The 11,311-nt window shown below is 45.5% G+C and overlaps 1 protein-coding gene across 1 annotated transcript; it reads right to left on the reverse strand.

Moving 5' to 3' along the window:
- Nucleotides 1–525: 525 nt before the first annotated feature.
- Nucleotides 526–9,174, reverse strand: MFAP4 (microfibril associated protein 4). Its single transcript, XM_079951310.1, has 6 exons — nt 8,886–9,174; nt 6,738–6,822; nt 4,925–5,085; nt 4,157–4,253; nt 2,854–3,036; nt 526–2,031 (listed from the first exon to the last, which is right to left on the reverse strand). The coding sequence occupies exons 1-6, from the start codon at nt 8,889–8,891 to the stop codon at nt 1,784–1,786; spliced, it is 780 nt and encodes a 259-aa protein (XP_079807436.1). The 5' UTR covers nt 8,892–9,174; the 3' UTR covers nt 526–1,783.
- Between the last annotated feature and the right edge of the window lie 2,137 nt (nt 9,175–11,311).

Genomic DNA, 11,311 nt, shown 5'->3' on the forward strand with positions numbered 1-11,311 from the left:
TCCCCCTCCCATCTCCCCCCCACTACACACACCCAAAACACAACCAGTTTTATGAGAACACAAAAAGAACACCATATATCCTGGTTCTCAGCCATCACAGTGCTGTAGCCTCAGGTGACTTTTGCCTTAATTGCAGGGGACAAAATCCAGATGTGAACAGCCTGGAGTCAAAACAAGCTTATTGGCAGGACACGAGAAGGCTGGGGAAAGCAGTGTTTAGTCTTCATTTCCATCTTCTAAGTTTGCTTTGCAGTTTGGATGGTTACTCAGGCCAGCCAGATGTCAAAAGAAGCACACATTTTGAAGAACTAATGCTCTTTTTCTCGGTGCAGGGAGGTTGACCAATAAAGAAATAACAAATTACCTAAACCTGGGGAGGGGAACCTGTCACTCTCCAGATGTTGCTGTACTAACTCCCATCAGTATTGCCAACAATCAGGGATGACATCTGGAAGGCTACAGATTTTTCACTCCTGGCCTCAAAAAAGCTCCCCCCCCCCCATAACAGTTGTATCACTGTCTCAGTTTCAGAGAATGTGGCTTTATTTCAAAGTAAAAACCAAAGGGGTACAAAGGATTATAATTATTCTTAAACTTGGAAAACTGGTTGGGCTGCTTTTGCCTGTGTTCTTCCCCTCTTCCCATCATTTTATCACTCTCGGTTTGGATGCTAATACAGTCATCTGTGCTGCAGACTCTCAATCCTGCCCTCAAACAAAATGAAGATCGTCTCTTCCCCTTAGCAGATTTAGATATGTCTCTCTTGTGCACTTGTGAGTTTCAGAGTAGCTTCACTGTTTCCCAAAGAGCTCTGAGAATCATTTTCTGAGAGTATTAGAAAACCTTCATGGCAGTTAAACAGGTTTGAAACAAGGCTGTGCAAAAAAAGAGACCTATGATTGTCTGTTTTTTGTAAAAAGAAATTGCATTTGAAAATGATCAGACTTTGGGTGAAATCTTTATTAGTGTGTTGTGGGAGTTTTGTTGCACTCACATGACTTTTGACGTGGCCTATTTCTTCCTTTTCTACAAAACATCCCTCTGGTGGGCTGCAATCTAGTCTGTACTTCCTGAGCATCTCGTGACTTCCTTGGGTGAGGTTTCCTGAAAGCACTAGAAATTGTAGAGGTTGTCTACCATGCCCACGATAGCTGCCTGACGGTTGATGTTTTTAAAGTAACATATTTTATTTTTAAAGTGATCCTTACGTGGATGTTGTGGCATTGTGTTTTGATTTTAAGGTAAAAGGACAGACCAGTTTCATGCAGTTGGTAGCCAACCTCCTCAGCTTCCTTCAGTTTGACTGAAGCCTAAGGAAAGAAATCATGAGATAACTCCTCCCATGTGGCTTTTTCAGATCAGGAAGCACAGACAGGCAAGAGGGCCACAGAGTGCTGGAGAAATTGATTGACACCAAAAAAAAAAAACCCACCACTACTGGCCACCTTTGCAATGAATGATAAAGTAAGTAAGCTCAACCCCAACTCACCATAACTGCAAATACTTTCTGAAGTGCACTGAGAAAGAGGCAGAAAAAATCAAGCATCTTTCTCTGGGAAAGAAAATTTTCAAGGAATTAGAAAACAGATTTCAGCACAGCACAAGTTTAAGACAAGGTAAAATTTGTTTGTGTTGGCAATGGCTTTAGTTCCATCACAGCCCTAGTCCCCACCTGCTCAATCCCAGTTCCACAACCTTATCCACAATATAGGGGTTTTTTTCAATGGAAATTCATCTTCGGAAGGCCACTGGAAAGGAGGAATGGGAGAGGCCGCCTCGTCTCTCAGACACGGCGTATTTTCATCTCACTTCTCTTGAGGGAATAGTAGAAGCCCTTCCACTGGGCCCAGTTAATGCCACTTGCATAGGAGAGGTGGGCCCCACCAAGGTAGAAGCCATTCAGGTTGGAAACATGACAGCTCTTGAACCACCAGGCACCCGAAGACAGCGCCGCACAGTTCTGCACAAAAAGGTCTTGGTCCCGGTCGAACGTGGAGAACTTCTGGCCGTTGTGGTAGGTCAATGAATCACCTGGTGGGAGCACAAAGACAATGGTGTGACAAAAATTTGAATTCCATAACGCAAGGGTGGGTAATCTGTGGCACCTCAGATATTATTAGACTCCCACAAGCTCATTGTGAAGGCCAGCGGTCAAGGATGATGGGAGCTGTAGCTCTGCAACATCTGAGGTTAGGTACCTGCCATGAAGCCTGCTGCAATAAAAAGCTGGAGTAGTGTGCTTACTTTAGAGTAGATTCATTTGCAGCTAGGGGGCTAGCTTGATAGAACTGGCTGTTGGCATGCTTTCCAATGAGTGGACTTTCTTGTGATCTGAATTTCGGGGCAATTTTCCTTACCACACTGATGTATAGAAAATTCCCCCAAAGTTAAGAACCAATCCCTGGGAGGGGAGTTTGATCCAATGCATTGTCCTTATATGACTCATAACCAGGACTTCTGGATTATGTGGTGTTCGATGGGATTGGAGGTCACTTCAGGACTCTCTACAACAGTAGCAGGGAGTCTGTGACTTCAAGAGTTCGTGGACCCCCATCAGCTATACTGGCTGGGGCAGATGTAGGTTAGGAGTCCAACATATGGAGGTCCACATGTTCCTCAGTGCTCCACTCCAACTCCACATATCCCTGACTATTGTCCATGCTGGCTAAGACTGATGGAATTTGAAATCCAATAACATTTTGAGGGCCTGAAGCTCTCCACCCTTGCTATTGTAGTTGAAGGACCTATTTCAGGGGGTAGAGCGAATGTGTTAGGAGCTAGCACCCTACCCATTCCTGGCTGGAGGAATAGTAGAAAGGGATGACTGGTAACTAGGCACCCACAGCCCCTCACCTGCTCCTCCATCAATAAAGCCAGACACATGCAGTGTGTAGCCATCCTCTTCTGCACTGATAGCTTGTGGCGACAGCGAGAAGTCCGTATATCTGGCAAAGACTGTACTGTTCTCAAAGTCCTCCAGCTCCACACGTAGTTCATACTTCTGCTTCAGGGTCAGGAGGTGGATATTCTGCAGCCCTGGACCATAGAGTAGATAAGAAGTATTATTTAGGAACCCAAACTGTATACACACAGAACAAAAGACAGCCACGCAACCACCCACTCTTTTTGTTGGGAGCTATGTATTGTCTGAGCCAGTGTCTTTGGACAGAAAAGTGGTGGGCAGGCAGAAAAATAAAGGGGAACTTGGCTGCATCTCCTGGCTCAGAGACACTGTAAACATGCTCACATTTTACATTGGAATTGTCTGGGCCCAGGAACATGTTTCAGCTGCATAGGGAAGAAACCCAAACATTTGGTGTTCCAGAATGTCCTGGCAAAGGAAAATGTCTGTGTCAAGAGCCAGGGGGAGGGGAGAACAAAACCCATGGCCTGCTGAGAAGAGAAAAAGAGAGCTGGAAAAAGGTCTCACGTTATACCCTAGATAACTGGTTCAAGAAAGTTATGTTCATCACTATCTCAAAGAAATTGTAATCTTCATGCAACTAAAGGTGATGCTGATCTTTCTGACTCTACCTGTTCTTAGTGGTTATTTATTAACTACGTGACAACACAGTCACTCAGGTGGCAAATCCTTGTCTGTAAATGGGCTGGAATCCCTTTCCTCTTATTTGGTTTGTTGTGCAATGTAAGTGGAGTTTTTCCATCTCGCTGGCAACTTCGTAATTGTGGGCTCATTCAGACTCTCTTTTGTGCCATGTTTATAGGCACAGGTCCACACTTCAAAGGGTCCAAGAGTGTTTTGTTGGGTTTTTTTGTTTGCCTCAATGCTTTCCCCATGAAAACCTTCTCTTTACCACTAAATCAGAACAAACTGCAACCAACAGAAAACTTGAATTGTGTTAAAAGAGCAGGTTTTCATGGGGAAAGAAAAGTACTCAGCCTTAAAGCATGGATCAGTGCCTAAAAAGTGAAGGGCAAATGGTAAGTGTGGATGAGCCCAATATGCATTCCATTTACTCCTGATTTTTGACCAATTGGCTTTTGGATTTTATCATCAAAATCTCCTTGTACTGAATTCATGTTACTTTTTGGTTGCCATTGATTCATATTGTCTGTTTTCTTCTTCTTCTTCTTCTTGTTGTTTAAAAGGAGGGGGAGAGAAAGAAGGTATTTCCCGTTACTCATTTCTATTTACCCAGCCAGTATTCACTGTCTGCTCTGCCAAAGCCAAACCGATAGTCATTCCATCCCCGAAAGAAACTGATTGAACCATTGAATCGTTTCTGGAAAACCTGGGAAATGTGGCGGAAGAAAAATGACAGCATTAATCTCTAATGAACTGGTACCCACTCATTCCCCCCGCCACCACCACCAGCGGTGTTCCTCCCATCACCATGGAAAACAGGAATCCCAAAGTGGTGGTTACATGAAGGAGATGGTGTGCCTTCAAGGTACAAAAACAAAGATTCCTTCTTCCCATAAACATTCACTCACTCCTGTCTTTTAAAAAGTAAACTTTATTTAAAGCCTGTCTTTCCTGCTGCCAAACACTCATGAAGGTGGGAAAATGTAAACAGTGAAAAACAAGAAAATATAAAAAATGAAACATAAGAAAATATCAACTAGGGTATTTAAAAAATCCAAAGGCTAAAAACAGGGAACGTTGTACCTATGCACTTCAGTGTGTGAGTGCAGTTATGCATCCATATATGCTCACAAATGAGAAAGACAGACAGAAAGAGAACGAGAGAGAGAGGACAATGGCCAAAGAGAGGAAAGATATGAAATAATTTACCAAAAATCACACACAAACTTTGTTTCATTGTGGTGTTTTTTAGGGCCACAGTGAAACACCTGGGAAAGCACAGAAACAGCTGAGCTACCTCCATCAATCTGCCCCAACCCTGTGATCCCTACTGCCAAGTTGAGGTGGACCTCCCACCCCACACTTTGCTCTTGTTACCGTCCATTTTCCATCGTCGGTGGTCATATCGCAGTACACAGGCACAGGGATATTGGGGCCCGCAGGATAAATAAGGTACACGCCATCTGTCTCAGAGCCTTGGTCATAAATGTCTTCACAGTCTAGTGGGAGGCTATCTTCGCAGTGTTGTGGCTGCCGGGCTGCCGCAGTGGAGGCAATATATATATATATTTTTAACAGAAGTTAAATGTATGTGCTCAGTGTGGGGATGTTGTGGGAGAGTCATCTCTGCATTCATCTAACTCCTCACATGTGGAGTGGAATTGCTGAATAGGGTTTATAAGTTTGAAGCACACTCTTGGAAGGAAATCAAAACTTTCTGTGCTCCCCGGAACCTCACACCAATCCTGGAAGTGGGGATTGTGCGAAAGTGTTGTTTCAGTCCCTCAGCTTTTCCAAGCAGTGGGATGTTTCAGGGAGTACCTTTTACAGGATCAATTCCCTTGTAAAGAAAAGAATCCTGGAGACTTGTAAGCTACTCAGAGTAAGACACACCTAAGTCTATTGATTGCACTGGATTGTAAGGCCATGATTTGCAAAGTCTGTTTATTTACAAATGTATTACATTAGCTCCAGGAAGCAGGCAAACATCCACCATGGGGGGGGGGGGGAGAGACTCTAGCTCAGTGGAACAGCATCAGTTTTGCATGGAGAAGGTCCCAAGATCAATAACCCACATCTTCAGGAAGTCCTGCCTGAAACCCTGAAGACCAACTTCCAGTCACATGCCCTGGAAAAACGGGGTCATCCTGGGGGTTTTTCCTGTGAGAGCATGGCATCCATAATTGGCGCCTTGCTCTCTTGTGATTTTGGGCCAAGATCTCACCCCGAAAAAAGCATTTTCTCCAGGTCTACGATCTCGCACTGGTCACATGACTTGTGCAGGATTTCGGACCCGGAAGATGGTGTCCTGGATTGGGGCCGCACTCTGTTGAAGGGTATGCAGTCAGTGTAGACTACTCAGCTAGATGGACCAATAAAGGTAAAGGTACCCCTGCCCGTACGGGCCAGTCGTGTCCGACTCTAGGGTTGCACGCTCATCTCGCTTAAGAGGCCAGGAGCCAGCGCTGTCTGGAGACACTTCCGGGTCACGTGGCCAGCGTGACTAAGTGGCATCTGGCGAGCCAGCACCAGCGCCGCACACGAAAATGCCGTTTATCTTCCCACTATAAAGCGGTACCTATTTATCTACTTGCACTTAGAGGTGCTTTCGAACTGCTAGGTGGGCAGGAGCTGGGACCGAACGACGGGAGCTCACCCCGCCGTGGGGATTCGAACCGCCGACCTTGCGATCAGCAAGTCCTAGGCACTGAGGTTTTACCCACAGCGCCACCCGTGTCCAAGATGGACCAATAGTCTGACGTAATATAAGGCAGCTGCTTCTTATGTGTCTTGTCGAATTCTGCTAGTCTTTGGTGTACCATTAATGCCCCCCAAAGCAAGAGTGTGCCCTAAGAGACCCTTATTGCAAAAAAACCCAACCCTCTATATCAAAAAGAACACAAACACAAAATAAACTTCTCTTTTCACTGCTGTATATATTTTAGCTGCCAAAATGTTTATGCTCAGCCCCTACTCAAGGATGTGAGTGTGGTCTGGCAAAGAAGGTGATGGATAGGTAGCTAGTTTCCACCAACCAACCATCAGAGGAGATGCCAGGGATTCAAGATGGGATCTTTTTCATGCAAAGGGTCCCTGAGCTATATGGCCACAATGGGAAGAGATAGGAATGGCAGACAATAAACATGAGGGGCTTGGGCAGGCTCCACATAGCAGAGTCAGCAGGTCTTACCTTCAGGGTTGATGGCCTGTCCTTGTGAGGTGGGCAACTGAACAAGGAGGAGGAGGAACAGCAAGCCTGGCTGGAACAGAGAGGCCTGGGAGAGCCAGGAAGAAAAAGCATGGTATTTTAAAACATGGTGCATACTAGGGGCATGACAGAAAATGCGGAGAGGTGCTCTCCAGGGTAGCTGGAGCAATACTCTGACTTGGCATAAGGCAACCTCCTATGTTGTAAGGATACAGTGGTTGTGGCGTGTGTGTGTATGTGTATGTATAGACTGCCTTGTATTCATTGAAGGAAAGGCAACATAAAAATGTGATCAATCATTCTCTATTTCCAAACTGTGAGTGTTATTGCTTATGTATCCAAAAGGCTACCACCCGTTCACAAAAGGGAAGCATCAGCAGGCTTGGAGGAACACTGAAAATTGCAGAACACAGCACAACACAATTCCACAACAAATTAGTGGGGAGAACTAAGCAGGGGAGGAAGATCCAGAAACAGACCAGCAAGGACAGAACTTGCTCAGTGGCTACAAGATGCTGGCTGTCTTCTGGTGAGAGGTGGGGACAGAAAAGTTCTTTAAGGTGAATGGGACTGCCACTGGAATCCTGACATTTTGTTGCAGATTTCTCTTGTAACTACTGCTAACAAAATTTCAGGGAAAGATTGTCGGCTAGTTTGGTCCTATGCTGAGGATCCTGTGCTGAGATTTCCCTCAAAGAAATCTGAGTGAGAAAGCCACTGCTTTGTTTTACTTGGAATTGAACTGAAGTTTTGGCCAACAGCCTGACATCCAGCAAGAACGCACCACAAAGAAATCTGAGTTAGCATTCATGCCAATCTTGCTTGAAACAGCTCCCTCTTCCCTCAGACTGAAACCTAAAATGGACATACATTTTTAATCTTCAAATGCTTGGCTTAATCTTTGTTTTATGGCTTGTTCTGAAGCTTTCACGACCCCCCTTGAGCCCCCCCCCCCTTTGGAAGGTAGGGCAAATATTATACGTAATGGAATACCCGCAGTGGCATTAAACTCTCCTCCTTTTTCAGACGTTCATTGAATTTGTGGAGGGAGGAATAGGGATCATTGCCTTCCATTCTTGCTCCCAATTGCTACCTGTATAACAACTTCTGCACACACAGTGGGAGCAGGGAGGCTTTCTCTGTGCAATCTGCAAAAGTTGCAAAGTTTGTACAAACAACCAGATGTACTTTGGGTGATATCCAGTGTTATTCATACTCAGAGCAGACCCAAGGGACTTAAGCAACTGGAGTCTATTTATTTCAGTGGGTCTGCTCTTGGTATGACTTAACTCATTAAATCTGTATTTTAAAATTAGCTAATGGTGCCACTGCTTTTACAACTTGTGCATCTCTCATTCCTTTTCTCCCCCTTATTTAATTTAACCTTACCTGTTCCTGCTCTCCTTGTCTCCCCACCTTTCCAGTCAAAATTAAAGAGTTGTGCTTCTGCTAATTTGCCAATCTCTAGTATGGTTACGATATGTGAATAGTGTCACATATCACCAGCACCATCACTGATTGATGAGTCCGCCATAACATCCTGGATACAGATTGCTTGCTTGTTTTGGATCAAAGCTCTAGTAGTCCGGTGGAATTTCTCCATTTAGAAAGCAGGCACTAGATATTGTTAGACATATGGCTAGTAAAATAAGCATGCCTGTGGCTTGTGAGGGGTGGGAATGTCAATTGTAGAACAAATGACTAGATTTAGGAATGCAAGAAAAGCCCTCCTGGACCAAATACAAAGTCTCTCTAGCCCCGCATTCTGCTTCTCACTGCAGCTAGCCTGAATAATCCATGGTGCACTCAGGTAAGACATGAGTTCACTAGCCCTCATCAGTGTCTGGTTTTCAGAGATATACTATCACTGAAGCTGGAAGCTCCACTAGGTACTACGATGGGTAACAACCATTGTTAGACCTCTCCTCTTTTAAAACAATTACTCTCAGGTCTATGCAAGTCTTTGATCAGTGAATCCCATTAATTAAATAAAACTTACACTTACGTAGATCACTGCCAAAAGCCACTGATAATAGGGGGGATATTGCAAAGCCCTGTGAAGAAAATTAGACCCAGCTTTCCACACCAACCACACACAATCAAATACCTTCCCCTCAGATACTACATTACCTTCATGTTGTCCTACAGTTCCTCTTCCTTTACTGTTCTTGTTCCTGTATTTATAAGTCTGGTGTGCAGATCTTTTCCCTGCTCCTTTAGAAGCTGTTTCTCCCACCCACCTTCCTCTTCTCCTCTTGCCGGGTCTGGCATGCAGCTGCAAACAGGTTGTCTATTTACCCTTTCCCACCCCCAATGCCTGCCCACTAACACCCCCCAAGGCCAGGGATCGGAGACAATATGTAAATCCTGGATTTATAGTCCTGCAAGAATAAGAAGCCAGGAGGGTTGGGAGTGTGTGTGTGTGGAGGGGGGGGTTATAAAATAACTGCAAGACAGGAAATGAAAGTTAGGGGAGAGCGGGAGAGAGAGACTAAACAAGCCAAGAGCTTAGACGCTGTCCAGGGCTCTTGGCACAGACAAGTTTTCATTATTCACCCTTTACACGCACGTGCAAGAAGTTTTGTGTGTGCGCGTGCAATAAGGGAGGGCTAACTTCAAACTTTGATGGAGAGAGTAGAATTATTGGCGAACAGGACTCTTCTCCAACAGCCTGTGGGATCCAGCGGTCTGTGGAATCCAGTGGAGTGTTGGAATTATAGGAGCCAACTTTCCTGGGTTTGGTGAGAGAGCTTTAGTGGTTAGAAAGTAAAGAGCCTGGGAACAAAGACCTCTGAAGGAACTTGATGTTCAGTGGTAAAAGAGAGAAGCCAGGGAGCCAAGCAGAACTGAGGGAGAACTGACTAAGGGAGGGAGCCTTCTGCACACTATTGCTGATGCCCTCCTCAACATCATCTGCTTGGCCACAGCCATGTTGTATTTCTTCTTCTTCTGATGTTGCTATAGATTTTATAGACCTATAGATTTCAGATGTATATAGGCTTCTTAATGCAAGAATGGGGGTTTGACACAATGGCTGCCTGAGCACTCAGTTCAGTGTTGTGGAAGCCCAAATGGCTTCTTGGTATGGGGGGGGGGGGATCTTCAGGCTGTGAAGATGAAGTCCAGAAGGCAAGTGAAAGAAGTCTCACTCCAAAGCCAACCAAACACTAAGCAGGGCACTATTTTATCCCCAATGCTATTTAATATCTTTATGAAGCTGCTGTGAATGGTCATTAGGAGTTTGGGGCAAATTGCCATCAGGACGCCGGTGACACTGAGATCTACTTCTCCAGAACATGAGAATCAGGAGATGCTGTGTGGGCACTAATCTGGTGACTGGACACATCAGTGGGATGAATGAAGGGAAATAAGCTGAGCTTGAAAAGGACACTATCCTATCTATACCAGCTCCCAGGCAGGGATGGGGTGGGAATCTGGGAGTTGGAGCCAGAGGTTTTTTTGGCACTGTCCAAAGAGAATGCAACTTTCTCCTCTGCTTTTAATTATACGACTTTTGCTTCAGCAGCAGCTGGCTGGGTCTTTCAGGTTCACCCAGGGCTGGATCCCAACCAGCCAGCATGTCCCCCAGCATCCTTTTTCATATGCATGTCAAAGCCAGATGAGCCTGGGTTGCCCTCCACATCCTTTCTGTTCCCACCAACAATTCACCTGAGGCCACATTGGGGTGTTGGCTGAGGGCCATAGGAAGCTGAAACCCCTTCTCTGTTTCCAATTAGCTCTCAGACAGAACTGGAGAGTTGGAAAAACAAAGTGTGTGAGAGAGAAGCAAGAAGAAAGACACTCAGCCTCTGCATGTTCCAGGAAAATCAGATGGCTTCTCTTGGTAGGAGATTCACTGTAATCTTTTTGTTGCTGCCCCAAAGCATTGTTTTCAATTAGGATTCATAAGGCATCCCTTTCAAAGTGAAGCCAAAGATTGGAAGGTGGCCCAATGAATGGGTCTCCACCTTTGGATATCCACGTTTTCCATTCATTTATGGCATTTGTTTCTTTAAAACGTTGTGATCCCACCTTAGAGTAAATATATAAAACCATGGGACTATCACAAATTGGCTGCTGTCACTGCAATGACTGCTCCCCACATCAAAAGGGGGGTGCCTTTTGTGTGGTCACGTGCAGCCCCCCTGGACCTATGCAGCTCCCAGCAGTATGGGCTGGCTTCGCCCTCCCCAGGCTGGATACCTGGAGGTTTCCGCCTACCTCAGCCAATCGCCCAATCTCGCCTGGGAAGGCATTGCCAGGGGATCAGCCAGGTAGGGGGAGGGACCGTCCTGCCCACACAACAGAAGGTGAATCTTACCTACAAAGCGTCAGTTGGCTCCAGAGCTTCTCCCACCCTCTCCTCCCTCAGTTAAGTCTTCTTTTGCAGGTTAACCTCTTCTCCACAGGTACACAGGTGCTGCTACATCATGGTCGCTGTTAAAGGGCCAGAAAGGAATTTTCCTGCATTGGCGGGTTTTGCCTTTCCCGTAGCAAAATGTCACAACTTTGGTGGTTTCAGGCCTTGGGCGGAATCCTTTAGTCTATCTTCCCTA

Source organism: Podarcis cretensis (genome assembly GCF_951804945.1).
Source record: "Podarcis cretensis genome assembly, chromosome: 13".
In the NCBI taxonomy this organism is placed as follows: domain Eukaryota; kingdom Metazoa; phylum Chordata; class Lepidosauria; order Squamata; family Lacertidae; genus Podarcis; species Podarcis cretensis.